We start from the raw sequence: 16,381 nt of genomic DNA on the forward strand, positions 1-16,381 counted from the left end.
ATCCAACCATACACGAAAATATGAGGTTATGCAGAAATCTGTTGCCAAGCAACCAAAAGAAAGGAGCGGGGCAGGTCTCCAGATCCCAACGCATCCAGCCTAATGCACGGAGGGGAGGAGGTAGAGGGATCTTTTGGACAGCGACAGGGAGAAAGAGAACAACAACCTCTGAGCCATTTAAAAGTAAATCTGCTGGCATGTCCCCCAGCTTCAACAGAGTAACTATTCAGCACAGAAAATATAAAAACAGTAAGAAAACAGGCTTGACTGTTCTGATATTCCAGTACTGCTGGCCTGAATTCCCTGATGGAGGGTGGGGTGGGGGGACACAAACGCCTGCTTTAGGCTTTGCACACCACTCCTGAACTCAAACAGCACATTGGCATGACATATTGCAAGAATTTCCCTACAAGCATACATGCTCAGGTGACAAAAACATTCAAAAAACACATATACACAAAAATCTTTCTGACAATTTCTTGTAGAGTACAATAATCCATTGTTTCACAGGTTTCTAGTAGAATTATTTGATTATTTATGATGATCTGTAATTGAATACAGGCCACAGTTTTTCCCTCTGCTACAAGAGAAAGGACTGTGATGATTCCTACAAGCAGAGGACAGCCGTTTTGCTGAATCAAAACACAGGAAGCTGGAGATCAATGTGAAAAACAAAGTAAAATCATGTGTGTACGTATAAATGTACTTATGTACACATACTTTTGTATTTGATGTATGTGTATATACACAAAAAAGTATGCATGCATATACATATACACACACCCAAACACACATACAACATTCCATCAGGTTTAGACTTTAAAGGCATCAGAGAAAACTGAATATTGAGTCTAACTGCACCAAAGAATAGCTTCTCATTTGTATAATGAGCAGATAGTGTGAACCACATAAAAAGTTTACACAGACAAGCACTGGATGTGTGCCTTTGACAGCACAAATGTCTTTGTAACACGCAGAATTTGTTACACCTGACAAAATAAAAATCACCATGTACACTAAGCCCCTGCTAAATTCTCCATAACATAAGGAAAGGAAGAAAGAACACATCAACAGTCTTTGCCAATAAAACATTTACTTAACTCCATTCAGCACTGACAGGTGCTCGGCAGTTGCATGTGCCTTTCTGCTGGCTGCTAATCTCATATATATGTTCTTTTAAAGACACTGTGCACGCAGCAGTACAAAGCCCCAGAGCAAACCTGGATGAAAATCTGGCTGGGAATAAGAAGATGGAACAGCAGACTAAGACTCTAAAATAGTCAAGAGAATAAAAAGCATCAGTACTGAAATGAACCAAGCACAAACCATCAATTTAATAAGCTACTGAGGCTGCAGACATTTTAAATGCGAAGACTTCTATGTTTGGGATAAACCCTACTTTGCAGTCCATGGTGGAAGTGGTTTGAACTGTGGCAGCTTGAGGAAAGAAATGCCAAAAGTATGCATACAAAGGGTTCCTAGGTAATCCACCAGCACTTACCATAGCAACTAACCATTTAAGTTGGTTTATCACATGGAAAAAAAAAACTAAGAATGGTATGGAGATGGGGCAGAGCTTTTTTAACAAACTAAGAATGGCGTGGAAATGGGGCAGAGCTCTTTTAACATTTGAACTCTACTTTTATTTCTAAGGCTAGCTCAGTCTAAAATATCCTGATTTACACTCATTTTTTTCCTTATGTAAAAATGGTATTAACATTTAACTTCCCCATGTACTGCTGACACTGCAACAACTCTTCATGGATCAGGATTTCAATATTTTTTTGTTCACAAGCCACAGCTAAATTGAAGGGAAAGTTTCATTATGTCACAGTGCTCAGATTCTCACAGTCTACAGCACAGGTGCTTTTGCTTCTTCGTTAACAATGCAGATTGCTCCCTTGACCCCAAATTGAAGGTCCTTTGGAGGACAGTGGATTACAGAAATTATTCATATTATAAAAATGTACTTACAAAACCTTTCCTAGGAATCCATAACCAACTACTGTAAACTGAGCACAGTCAGCTTCACCACAGCAAGATCCTAGGAGTAATCCAACCTCAAACAACAACTAAGTCACAAGGACAGAAAGAGTCTTTTTTTTTTTTTCCCCTAAACACGTGATTTCTTCAGGATATCACTGCAGCTTACTCACACCTAAACTCACCTTTGGCTCAGACTGATCAAGAGAAACCTCAGCCTAGAACTGATTCTTTGAGGCAAGAAGGAGTGGAAAACTTGAATAGCATGGTTTCTGCAACCTCTGTGCTGAGATCACCAGCATAATGCACCACAGGTGTAGCACCAGTTAGAAGGTTCAGCTAAAAATGACACTAGCATTCTCTAGAAAGAGGACGAGAAGGCTTAGTGCAGAAATCCAGTTATCTTCCAAAAGTCAGAAGAGACACAAAGATAGTCCAAAGTCAACTTTATAAGGTTGGGAGAGTTGAGTGGAAACACTTTCCCTGATATTTTTGACTTTCCATTTCTAAGTTTAACGCACAGTTCCTTTTTCCCCCACTACAGCTGCATTCTCCCAGTATGTTGGACAGGCCAGCTATCTCAGAACTACAGTGTGAGATGTAGGCATTATATTTGCAGAGTTTTGTAAGAGGAAATAGCTGTGAAGTTAGGTAAAGTGATTTCTTCTTTAGCGGACATGGAAACAAAACCCATCATCTGTAATTCCTACCCAGAACCTAATGGCAGTTCCATATGAATAATCAGTTATTTGGACACGCTGATTAGGAAGGTATTCCCCCACCTCTTATCATTATGCAAGTTACTGTCATTTTTCTCCCCATGGTACACACAACAAACCAGGCAATGCCATGACTTCTAAAGTTCTCCAGTTTCAAGTTCGAAGTGTTAGCCTAAACTTCTACCAGTTTCCACTCACATGCAGAGGATAGACTATAAATTCTTCCTTCAGAGTCAAACCCACACAGTCACTGCTAAGATGAAAGCAATACAGAAGGGCAGGACACGGTCAGCCCTCAGTGCCTGTTTGAAAATACAGTCATTCACAGAGCCACTCCTCTTCCACTGGATTTTCAAGGAAAAAGCAAAGACTGACAACAAGTTGACAAAAAGCACAAAATCAAGTAAACAAATGCTACCTTGCTGAGGGAATTAGGTTGAGAGCCCCATGAAGAACATAGTCGAGCTCGGCATGGTTCTCTGCAACAAGTGCCACCAACCCCTCGGAGCAGGCTGTTCTCAAAGCAACATTCTCACTGCAGCACTTCTCCCAGAGCAAGTTCAGAGCAGGAGTCTGAAATCAGAAGTATGAGATGAACAATAAAAAGGCTGACATTGATTTCTCTTTTCATTTCAAACACACTTTTAAGTAAAAACCTGCTCAACAGCTTCCCCTGAAGTCTTAGAGATCACAAAGAGAAGCTGGGATACAGATTCTTCACCTAAAAAGGGCTTCCTCAGGACGATTCCCATGTTTCCTGTCCAAAATTACCTATATTCTCAGTATGGACAGGACTCTCTCAAAAAAGAATAAGGTGGAAGAATTTTTCAGCTGTGCCCGTAAGCTAGCATCAATTTTACTTTCCTTGAAAAACTAACTTGTAATTAGAGACATCTCAGGAACTGCTACATCAAGCAGTGTCTATAGCAGGGTGTAGTGCAAACGGCTAGAGGCAGGCATGCAAACAGCTATAGAGGTAAGTCGCCTTTATTCACCAAGTGAAGCCTTCAGTTCTCTCCATTTGCTAGTAAAGACAAAGATTTGGCATTATTCACTAAACCCACTGTCTGTTTTGATGATAAATTTGCATTTATGAGTTGGTTTACTGACTTTGTGGTTTCTGAATGGAGAAACAAGGAAAACAAACGTTTTTAATCAACTGAATACTGCAAAATACTTCTAAAAAAATGAGCTTATAATATTAAAGGGAACCATCTTCTATTTCTTACGGTTTTAGAAGGTGTTGCTATGTTTCAGTTCAATAACTTCATGGGGCAGCAGAAGGGAAGAGTCAGCTTTTAGCTCAAGACATAATGTCACTTAGGAACATGACAATGCTCAGGAATTTGTAGGAGCTACTGTTGGAGAAACTATGCACCTCAAACACTCCTTCACATCAAAACTCAGCTCCTTTCAGGTTTGATTTTGGGTTTGCTTGTTTGGGCCTAGAGGGTGTTGTTAATAGTTCAGACCAGAAGGAAAAATCCACAGGCTTTTTTCCTGCTCATTTCTGTACAAATCAGCTTCTGGAGAGGACAAATGGAGGAAACCTTACCTAAGACCTCTCCTACACTGCTGTGACACCAGCGTTTCACATCTCTCACTTAAGAAGACAGACTCACCATGTTCTCTCAAAGAAATGTGAGCTTTACGTAGCTAATATGAAAGAAAACACCAGTACAGCCATGTGAAAGGATATTCTTTATGAAATACCTATTCTGACGTAATTTTTTTTTTTTTTTTTTTTTTTTTTTTACTCAAATGGCATTATCACCCCACATGACACTTCACTTCTGGTAATGTAAATAAACTTAAACAAAACTTCCTTCAATTGAGCATACCTAGATGTTGCTATTCGACAAAATTTAGGCTTCTGCCTTCGAATCCAGAAGACTTAGCCACCACCTGTATGCCCAGACACGTATTGCCAACATACTTTACTTAACTTAATTAGGGTTTCTTGAAATTACAGAATAGAAATCCACAGAAAAATGTAAGCATCTATTGTTTGAAAATAAATAAGTTGAAGAATGGCACATACCTGGTGAGATGCCTGCTTGATCTTCCCTGAAGAAACATTTTCTTTCAGTACTGCAGCAATCAGATGACCCACAGCCTAAAAGAGAGAAGTAAAAAACACACACAGATGGAACATTATTTTTCACCCCACTGGTAGGAAGAATTTATACTTCTGTTGCCTATGATCATGATTTGAAACACCGTACTTATACTAGCATGGAAGATGAAATACATCTTAGAGTCAAATAACCCCCCTAATACTGCCATACTTTTTACATCTTACAAGATTAGTATTAGGTATATCCTCAGGAATTGCAGGTATTTTAATGTATCAACTGTAACAGACATTTACAGCTCCACCACTGCCCAGATCTCAGTGTACTTTGCAGCACTGACCGTTTGTATATCCTTTACTATACAAGGCATTGGAAGCACGAGAGGAAACAAGAGAACACATGTAAGAAACTTCTGCAAAGTTCTGCAGCGCAGGTTTAGCAAAACACTGACGAACATAGCCTCATAGCTTAAGCCCTTTACATACCCACCAGCACACCTACTGCCAGAAACGTTTCGTTTACTTTAAACAAGACATTTGGATTTAACTGTATTCCTCATAAAGCTATTCTGTGGTGAAGAAATCATGAACAGTACTCCTTTAAATTTTCAAGGTTCTCCAGGAAAATGTTCTCGAGACCAGGGCTTCAATCCTAAAAACAGTGTTTGTTCATTTGAGCAGTAAGAAAATAAAATTTCTCATTCTATTTCAATAGAAGAAATATCAGATTTCCTCAAACTGCCTTTAAAATGTAAATATAGACTTAAACCTTAAATAAATTTCAAATGCTTCAGGGTGTTTGGATCTCGACTTTTTTCTCTCTAATGCTTTATTCTGTCTTGCTTCATAATCATTGATACAGCTACTCAGACAAGCTTTTCTGAGACAGGCAGAAAGACATCTTTTCATAGTAAGCAAATAAAAATGTTGCAGATTATCAATGTACCCAGAATAACAGCTGCATCTGCTCTCCTGCAGCAAGCACTGATATTTACTTTTGGAAAAAAAGTGAACTAGGAAGCCAAGATGAAAAAACAAAACAAAAACACCAGTAACATTTCTGTTTCACTAGCGTATAGAAAGACAAACAGAGATTTTAAATGATTCCAGGTTTTTTCTCCTTTCAGGATTTACTTACACCTCCTTTAGATGCTAGCTGCTAGCCTGACATGACAAACTCCAAGAGAGCAGATCACATTTCCAGGAACAATGTCACTATAAGCCTTCCTAGACTACAGGGACTATGCCTTTCAAAGGTTTTGATATGTACTCTGATATATTTGGCAAAAAAATAAAAAATCTTTACTGAGAGAATGCTTTATTATCCAAGAATCTTAGTGTTGTGAAAACAAAGTGAGTAAGTGGAACAAAGTCAGATCTTTGTTTCGCTGCAGCTATCCCATTGCAAAAGCAACAACATGCTCCCCAGGTAGATTAGGTCTTTTCTTAGAAAACTTAACAAGCAAACCTTCTATTATTTTTCATTTTCCTGCTCATAAGGAACTTCAGAAAATGAATTCACACCTGCATCCTTAAAACCATTTTTATTAAACTGGGGAAAAAAAGGTTATTAACAGAAAGAGCCTTTTGGAGTACATATATATACATATATAGTACATGTGGAGTACAGTATATATACAGAAAAGTCAAAACAAAGATTAGCCCAGTACATTCCAAGAACTTGATTTATCAGTAAAAGTTTTTGTCCCAGAAAACTGCTCAAGTTCATCACTTTGCTGATCTTTTGTCTGTGCAGGCTACATGCTTTGCAGAGCAGATGCCTGATGACAGCTGGAAGATTATGGTGTGCTTTTGAGCAGTCAAAGAATAGAAGTGGAAGCTAGAGAAATGACCAAAGCACAGCACAAACTCCTTAATGACGAACAGCTGTAGTGATAAACCAAGAGACAGCAGTAGTGAAAAACCAAGAAATATCAGCAATACTTATACCAAAGGAAGTTCTGAAAACTGGTTAAAAGATACCAAGTCCTACTCACCAAGGCTAGACAACGTGAACTCATCTGCAGTACAAGACACTTTGCTAGACTAAAGATGAACTCTGGCAATTGAGTGAAGAAGCTAATGTCCCTGAAAGCTTATCTGTTTGCAAGCGGACTTCTTTGTCTCTCTTTCAAACTCAGTCACTGTAAATCAATGCAATCTCAGCTAAACTGAAAAGGCAGAGGAACCATGTTGCCCAGATTGAATTCACATCAACTAAATCCATCAAATAATTGGCTGCAAATTTAATCCTGAATTCAAAATAGGAAGAAGCAGAAAATGCGGGAAGCTAGCTCTGATTCTATAGCTAAAGGGAAAGATTTAAAATACTGAAATGAGAAATTACTGAAACTGTAAAGATCTATTGAAAAATAGACGTAATAGGTCTATTAAGCAATAGACCTAATAACAAAACTTATTACTTTCTTCCTTGCTGTCCACCAAAAATACTATGGTAAACACTTGATTTAAATTAGAAAGTTACAGGTGGATATGATCAGAAGCCAACAGACAGAGCTGAAAATAACGGCATTTTGGTCTGCTGATGACAGCGGAACTGCACAGTTATTGAGGACACAAGACTGCAGTAATTCAACATCAGTTCTCATCACACAGGAGAAAAATACGTCATACAATCACAGAATGGTTTGGGTTGGAAGGGACCTTAAAGATCATCTAGTTCCAACCTCCCTGCCATGGGCGGGGATGTCACCCACTAGATAAGGTTGCCCAGGGCCTTGTCCAACCTGGTCTTGAACACCTCCAGGGATGGGGCATCCACAGCTGCTCTGGGAAACCACTTCCTGTGCCTTATCACCCTCTGAGTGAAAAATTTACTCCCAACCTCTGCTCTAAATCTCTCCTCTTTTAGTTTAAGACCATTCCCCCTTGTCCTATCACTCCACTCCCTGACAAAGATGCCCCCCCCGGCTTTCCTCTAAGCACCCTTTAGGTACTGAAAGGCCACGAGTAAGGTCACCCCAGAGCCTTCTCTTCTCCAGGCTGAGACACCCAGGACACTTGAGAATAACCTACTTTTATGGTTTTCTGGCCTTGCAGATAAAAACTCATCCTTACCACCTTTTGAGAGCCAGGCAGCAGGACATGAAACAAAGGTTTCTACAGACAATGCAATTTATTTAATGTTTTAAAAAATAAAAATTACCTGTGACTGAATAACTGCGTTAGGAAATTCAAACCTCTTCTTGATGTCGTCTGACATTTTGGCTATGTCATGTGACACTAAATCATACTCTGCAACAGAGATTAAAAAAAAAGTGTTTGGGACTATGTTTGCTATTTGCCAGAAAATTTGCTCAGGTGTTTGTTTACACATAACAGCAGGTGTAAGTATTGCATCTTTTTCTTCCCCCTAAGCATACCACATTACTTTGCTTTATGGCTTAAACCCAGGAAATGCTGAATACTTAGTGCTCTCGTGTGAAAAATGGGTGATCAATATTTCTTAAAGATGAAGCAAACACACAGTTCCGCATGGTTCCACAGTTCCACATGTGTACTCTGAGAGCATATACTTAAGAATGCCCTCAAGGGCATTAACTTAATTGACTTAATAATGGGACAGCTCAGGAGTGTTCCGTTTCTAAAATATGATTTAAAATGCAAAAACTTCCATATATTTTTCAAGTATTTCATGCAAAAACAGGAGTAAACAAACAAAAAAAACCCACCTGTAAGACTTTAAATAGTAACTGTAGTTAGGAGCTGGAAGACTTGACAAAAAAACTTTCCAGAGTTCTCTAGAAGTTGGAGTATGCGGACACCTGCAAGCACACAGGAACCTAAATCGGAGAGAAATCAGAACTCAGTTTACCTGGTTGCACACCACTGACATTGATGAAAAATTGCAAACATTAAAATATTTTAGTTCGTTGTAAACACACCTTCAGTAACTTTGAATGGCTTTCTTAAAAAAAAAATACAAAAACCTAGCACTTGCTAAAAAGCTAATTTTAAAGTTTTGCAATAAGAACCAAGACAAAATATGCATGCACTCTATTCCGATTTCAAGACATGCTATTGGTGCAATGCATTCAGATTATTGCCACCAATTTTCCAAAAGACTGTATCAAACAATCTGGAAACATGCAAACGCATGATGTGCCGCAACAAATTCCATTCACAGCAATAAAACTGAAAAATAATATTTGTCATCTCAATGAATATAAAATGCCTGGCGTTTAAGCATCTAAAGAAAAAACATCTGAAGTTAAGCTGAAAGGGCTCAGCTGTTTTAGCCTCCCCTTGTATGCCTTGTGCTCCAGCTCCCTGACCATCCTGATGGCCTCTACTGGATGTAGCCCAGTGTCCTTCTTGTGCTGGGGCACCTAAATCTGGATATAGCACTCACGATGCTGTCTCACAAGTACCTGACAGAGAGGAACAATCACGGTCACAGACGTCAGATTCTTACTAACATGCTCCGAGATGAAGCCAGCCTTCCTTGCCGCTACCCTGCACTGCTGACTCATGTTCAACTCAGCATCTGCTAAGACCGAGTGCCCCAGGGCCTTTTCTGTAGACCTGCTTCCTAGTCAGCCACTGCCTGTATCAGTGTATGGGATTGCTCCATTCCAGATGCAAGACCCTGTACTGCACCATGCTGAATTGCCAAATGTTCCTGTCAGCCCATTTCTCCAAACTGTCCAGGTCCTTCCGAAAACCAGCCTGCTTACCAGTCCTTTGGATACTCCCTGCAATCTGACATCAGCCACAAAGCCATGGAGTGCACTCCACCCCATCGCCCAGACCATTCATGAAGACAGTCAGCAGTACCGGGTCCCCCAGCTGATCCCCGCAGGGCAGCATCGCAGGACAGCCTGGTGCACTCTGCACCCCTTGGGCCCGGCTGCCTAACCAGTTTTCCACCAAACGTGCTACCCACTTACCCAGGACATACCTCACGAACTGGTGATAGGGAGACAACAGAAGACGTTTTCAAAGGTCTTGGTACAGCGTACAACATCCTGCTTGTTCACAGCACCAGTAACTTCATTAGAGAAAGCAATGAGGTTGGTCACGGGAGCATGATCTGTCCTTGGTAAAACCATGCTGACTGCATGCAGTCACCATCTCCTTCCTGCATTTAAAAATGGTTTCTACAAGGGCATACTGCCTAATGTTCCCAGGGACCGAAGTGATGCTGACTAGACTATGGTTCCCTGGATCCTTCTCCTCCTTCACATCCCCAAAAACATGTTCCAGGAACACGCTGAGTGACTTTCCCACAGACTGAAGTGAGGATGACATGGCTACAGTTCTCCAGGTTGCAGAGCTCCCCTAACTTCCACGCCCCTTTTAAAGGTTTAGAAGAGCAACTTCACAAGGGCCTCAACCAGCTCTTCTAGCATTGTAGAAAGGTCCTACTTTCCCTTGGTCAGACATTTACTATGAGTGTGACCCTGGGGGCTCCTCTTGCTGCTGCTGATGTCCTGTGCAACTTTCAGCTCCAGCTCAGCCTTGGTTTCTCTGACAGCATCTCTGTATGACCAAGCAATATTTCTAAACTGCGCCTTCGTAGCCTGTGCCTGCTGCTCCCTCCTGCATACTGCTCCTTTCACACTGGAGCTCCCTCTTCAGCCTCCCAGTACATCTGGTTGTTCTCCTGAACATCAGCATCATCCCTTCTTGCTCCTGAAGGACACTATGCTTATAGCTCTGCCAGCTGTCCTGAGCTCCTTTACCCTGCAGTGCTACCTCCCACAGGATCCTACCCACATGACCTTGAATACACCAAAACCTGCTCTCCTGAAGCTCAGGGTCTGTACTCTGCTACTGGCCCTCCCCATCCCAGTTGCTGGGCTCTAGCCATTTACAGCTAAAGGTAGCACACGGAAAAGCAATCTCACTGTAGGAAGAGGAAGAAAGTCACATCCTCGGTCGAACAAATATTTGCATAGTTTCTGATCTGAATTTTGTAAATGGGAAACTGGTGAATCAAAAATAAAGATGACACCCTGCGCACTACTGCAAATCTTAGATGGCAACAAAATTGCAAAACATTGTGCAAAATGCAGGAATCCAGCGCATCCAACTCTCAATGGCATTTTTGGAGGGCATATGAGAAACAACGTAGTATTTAGAGACCTGACAAGCTAGAAATCTAGTGCTATCACCATTAACTACAAAGAGAACTTCAAGCATCACAGTAACATCACCGTTCAACAAAGCACACCTGCCCATTCTGAAAGACACTGTTGAGCAGGCATGGAATTGCTTACAGGCTTAATACTAAGCTGAAGGGCCTTTTTTTTTTTTTTTTTTTTAAGAAATCACACAGAAGAATTAGAAATCATAAAATATATGAAGGCTGTAACATTTAATGTTCAAGTACTGTGAACAAAAAGAATAAAATAAAGCTTATTTTTAACAAATTGCTTTATTTTACTCCCCAAGATTTTTTTTTATTTTGCACAGACACAAAAACCAGAAAGTTTTTCATGTCCCGTACATACTTAATAGAATGTCTCTTTGTAACCAGGCTGTTACTTGAGCGCTATTATTTCACACTAGTACAACATATACATGAAATGCTATTTTACAGTCCAACTAACCTACGCATACGATTTCACAGTTATTCACCTCCACAAAAAGAAGCCTTTCTTCTCACTGTGCATTACTTGGAACACCTAATTCCCTTCTGCTGACTTTGCACCCCCAAATAAACAGATGATGGAAGATCATCACCTGCAGTGTTGTCTTAGTATCATTGACATCTCACCCTTCTGACAAGAGGCAAGAAGTTGACAGGTTAACCTTTTAGTAAATTTAGAAGTGATCCAAAAAGGAAAATCATAAGGAAGTAGGACCCAGTCAAAAGTTAGTGGCTACTATCCTTTGAAGGCTTTGGAAGAGAGGCATTTTTATTATATATTTGTTAGCATTTGGTAGTTAACCAAACTTAGCAGTTCAAGACTTTAATCAGAAAATGGTTAGGAACTGCTAAATATGCTCTTGAATCAGGCACACCTTCTCAGCATGACTTTTATTCATTTATATCCCACTTCTCCATGTACCATTTCCAGTTTTCCCATTACAAGAAAACCCTCACAGAAAAGTCACACAATAATTTATGCATGCTGAGAATGATGACATAACGAGACAAAAAGAAGAACACATTTAGGAGAAGAACAGCTGCTGTAGATAGTAACTGAAGAGCCAAAGGCAGCCAAAATCTCGCTGCAGACACTTCCATTCATGATTTATAAAATGGAACTTCAGCACTACCTAAACCTAGAGTTAATTAAAAACAAACAGAAAAACACCTCCACTACTGCCCAAAAGCCTTTTTTCTTAAGCTAGTGCCTTGCTTTTTGTCACTGAAGATCTAAAAGCTATCAAGATTAGGTCAAGACAAATGCTGTGAAAATAAAGAAGTAAAGCAAGAAGGTAAGGTTTCTTCCATTCTTCAGTTTCCATACTTTAATTTGGTGAGCACTTGCTATTAATTAAAAAAAAATTGAGCAACTGCTTCCTCATCTTTTTGGAAAAATGGTTACTGCCCACTCTTGTCAGCATGCCAAGCCACTTTTATAGGCAGGACTATCAGTTTTTCGTGCAACCCTTTCCTCTCCCATGAATGGCCTAACTGCCACACAGTAATCCCAACAACTGGAAAGGCAACTGCAAAGAAGTGTCTCCTATTTTTATGAGGCTTCTGCCACAAAAATAAGGAGGGCCAGGCTCATGATAGTTGACAGGAGTCTCTATGGCCTATCAGAAACAGCCCTGAAAAGCACTTACAAGTTTTACCCCAGCCTGCAACGTTTGGGACAGTGTTGCTTCTCAAAAAACACCTAGCAGAATCTCTTCTAACATTAACAACTCCTGTAGCATTGTTTTCCCCATGTTACAGCTGACACGGATTGTTAGCATTATACAAAACACAACCTTTGCAAAGGAAGCATCAACATCATGAAACAAATCCATCCATATCCAGAACAGGTTCAATGTGAGCAGATCTTTCTCATTTCCCTGTCTCCTGAAAATAAATAAATAAAATAATAATAATAATACAGGAATGCTATGAAAGGGAGTGAGTACCTTGCAGATAGTTAGAGCAATCCTCTCCTAAAACCCTGCAAAGGACCATGCCAAAACAGCTGGTCTTAGCTGGGTGGGATACAGTGGCCACTAAGTATCCCCCAAACTTTCCCTGTGTAGGTCAGCAGCCTACCTTGCTAAGTTGTAACTAAGTACATTTTGCTTGTCCTGAGGTGTTTCTTTGTTTGGCCTAAGTTGTTTTTCTCCTATCAGCATTGCTGAAGAGACACTTTATACCATCAACCAGGTAAAACACCCACCAGTGTGTCTCCAACACACAGACACAAACACACGAAAGAACTAATGAAAGAAAAAAAAAAAAGACATGGATAGGCAAAGAGACTCCTGCTTTGTTTTCCTAACAGAGAATCACTGAATATCCAAGTTGGAAGGGACCCACAATGATCATCAGGTCCAACTCCGGGGTCCCCAACATAATCAGTATGAAAATCCTAATGCTAAGTACAAGCAGTGCTAGTGCAGCCGAGCCAGAGCAGGGTTACCTTGGCATCGCACCTTCAGATCCGGCCCATGCCAGTTTGCTAAAGGTCATTATTACAAGTTAAGCTAAACTAAATAACAAAACGCAGAAAACCATCACTCAGACCACATTTAGTGCGTTTTGCTTATTACTAAGGACTCACGACCCAAACTGGTGTTCCTCCCAAGCCAGAGCACGAGGACACACGTGCATACTGTCAAACGCCGCCCCTGCTCACGCGTGCCACGTCCACAGCGCTTACACCAGAGGAAAGCCTCAGAAAAGCTGGCCGTGCTGGTCCTGCCGTGCTGGCTCCTGCGATACCTAGCGCACACCGACCCTTGGCAGCAGGGTGGGCCCACTCGCACTGCGGGAAGACAAGGATGAGCTACAGAACTACCCCCCAATGTGCTATCACAGTCATGCGTAAAGGCCCAGAGTAAGGAAGAGCGAGTCGTCTGAATGAAAGCAGCTCCTACAGTCACTAACGTGGCAGGATTTAAGCCGGGGCGGGTTTGGCAGCACCAGCCCCATATCCTGTCCCGTGCCCTGTAAGGCCTCAGGCACTCAGAGGCAGCACACGCCTGCCAGCCGGCCGCAGGAGCAAAGGAGACAAAATTCGGTCCCCCAGACACCCGCTAACAGCCACAGACAGCACAAAGGCGGGCACGCAGCACTTCACGGCGTCTCGAATTAACTTGTCGGGGCTCCCTGCTCTTGTTTCAGGTCGCTCGTTCACCGTAAAGCGCTGAGTAACGGCGGCAGCCGCCACGGCGCCGCGCCGGCCCACGGCCGTGCCTGCACTGCACCGCCCCGGCCCCCTCCCGCTCCCGCTCCCTCACCCCACCCCACCTCAGCTCACCTCGCCCGGCCCGGCCCCGGCAGCCGGTGCCCGGTCCCGGCCAGCTCCCGGCGGCGGGGCCCGGCAGCGTGCGGCGGGGACAACCCCGGCGGCCGAGGGCGTCTGCGCGGCGGCCGGCGCCTGCGCCCCGGCTCGGGGTGGCGCCCGCCCCGCCTTGAGGGGAGGGAGGTTGGGGCCGCAAGGGGCTGAGGGGGGCGAGGGGTGGCGGCTCGGTGCGTGAAGGTCGCCAGGGGAAGTGTCGGGAGCCGTGGGTGCCTGGATGGGCGGCACTCATCGGCAGCACCGCGCCCTGTGCAGGCACTGCCCGGCACTGCTCGCAGTCGGGTAAATCTGTCTTGTTTTCGCACAGTGCTGTCACAGAATCGTAGAGTCACTGCCGTTGGAAAGACCTCCAAAATCATCTGGTCCAACCGTCCCCCTACCACCACTATCATCCACTAAGCCATGTCCCCAAGCACCAGGTCCAACCTTTCCTTGAACACCCCCAGGGACGGTGACTCCACCACCTCCCTGGGCAGCCTGTTCCAATGCCTGACTGCTCTTTCTGAGAAGAAGCGTCGTAGTGGGACGGCGCCAAGCCACCACAATGCCTCACCACCATGACGCCTCACCGCCACAATGCCTCACGGCTGACCCACGGTGGTGGCACCTCAAGGGCAAGATGGCTTCCCCAGGGAGCTTCCCCAAGAAGCTGCATCAACAGAGCTTGGCCCCCGGCCCAGGCACTGGCCCACGCAGGCACTGCGGGTCCAGGATTTTGCGTGGGATGTGGTGGAGTGAATCCTTGAATTCTAGCAGGGAGTGTGAATTCTGCCAGTCTTCTGGTAGGTTGGTGCCTGTCAATCCAAAGTTAAATGCAGGCTTAACTCCAAAAAGTTACACAGAAACAATAAGTTTTACACAGAAACAATGAGACAACAATAAACAATAATAACAACAATATAATAACAACAATAATAAACTTACACAGAAACAATAAGATTTCTTGGGTTGAAAAGGATGAGGGAGTTCGTGATACATTCTCTAAACATGGAAATTAACATCTTCAACAGATTCAAAATTACTGCAGAATGAGTCTCTTCAACCTTCTAAACGGTTTGAGAGGAACAATGATCAGAATGCTATGCAGAAATCAGGAAGAGACTGGACATGAAGAAAAAATGATTTCCTTTTTGCTGCATGTTACACACCTTTCTCATTTACAGATCCTTCCAGACCTCGGAGAGAAGAATGGCTTAGTTTAAGCTCCGTCGTGATGGGTTTTGGCAACCCCAGTGTTACTAACAGGTTGAAAGCTCCGCACAGCTAAGACAGCTGAGGGGTTGTATTCTCAGTTAAGATTAGTATTTAAACACAAAACAGCACTTTATTCCTCAACATGGAAACAACAGGAAACTTCTGCAAGACATGTCATTAATAACATCAAAATGACTTTCTCTAGAATTATCGTAAGAAAAATCAAAAATCACAAATGTTTTGAGAGAAGTTATTTTGGAAAGTTCTGCAGAGTAACTCAAGGGTATGTACTGCAAATTGGTTTGAGTTGAAGGTAGTAAAATGCCAACAAACGTGAAACAGAAGTAAACGTAAGTAAGTCTGTCCTATTTTTAAACAGTTGCTTAGATAGGCATTGCTTAGAATCTTAATTTATTGAAACCAGGTTCACCAATAAAAGCTATACACAGTTTTCCAGGATCCCAAAAGTCCTGTCCTATGGAACTGGTGGGAATGCACATATTGATGCTTCAAGAGCTAGAAAAAGCCCAAATGTCACCCAGAGGACAAAACTATATTTTCCTGAGCTGCCTACATGTGTACATGCACAATGAAGATCAGTCAGATGCCTTAGATTGTGTAGACTTTTGTTTTGTCTACATGACTTCACAGTAATTTTTTTTTTTTTTTTTTTTTTTTGCGAATGGCGTGTACAATTATTTGTAGTGTGGCTTTGGGTTTGTTATACTGAGCCCACAATGGGCTCACAACTTACCTTGCTGCTGAAACTGCCATACCCCAAGATCACCTGAAAGGTCGTGTAGGCCCTTTCACTGGGGGTACCTTTCAGTCTGTCTCCAGGTAACCTTTAACAATGGCATGAATCAAAAATCAGTCAGTCTCCTCTTCCCATTTCCTCCTTTCTGCCTCGTGCGGGGAGCATCTCACCATTGACCAGTTGGTTCATTATTGTTCTGTTTGCT

The 16,381-nt window shown here is 42.4% G+C and overlaps 1 protein-coding gene across 7 annotated transcripts in view; it reads right to left on the reverse strand.

Annotated features, from left to right (window-relative positions):
• The window catches only part of FOCAD (focadhesin), a 122,306-nt gene extending 107,967 nt beyond the window's left edge, over positions 1-14,339 (reverse strand). For 3 of the 7 annotated variants that reach the window (XM_083819237.1, XM_083819238.1, XM_083819232.1), the window contains exons 1-5: positions 14,184-14,339; positions 8,469-8,579; positions 7,943-8,031; positions 4,744-4,818; positions 3,121-3,275 (exon numbers count right to left, since the gene is read on the reverse strand). In XM_083819237.1, coding sequence (XP_083675363.1) covers positions 3,121-3,275; positions 4,744-4,818; positions 7,943-7,999 — 287 coding nt within the window. In that variant the 5' untranslated portion in view covers positions 8,000-8,031; positions 8,469-8,579; positions 14,184-14,339. Of the gene's footprint in view, positions 1-3,120; positions 3,276-4,743; positions 4,819-7,942; positions 8,032-8,468; positions 8,580-9,697; positions 11,065-12,687; positions 12,779-13,583; positions 13,689-14,173 lie in introns of those variants that run through there. The other 4 variants (XM_083819233.1, XM_083819234.1, XM_083819236.1 and 1 more) reach the window with 4 other exon arrangements.
• Positions 14,340-16,381: the final 2,042 nt, after the last annotated feature.

Source organism: Anser anser, assembly GCF_964211835.1.
Source record: "Anser anser genome assembly, chromosome: Z".
NCBI classification, from domain to species: domain Eukaryota; kingdom Metazoa; phylum Chordata; class Aves; order Anseriformes; family Anatidae; genus Anser; species Anser anser.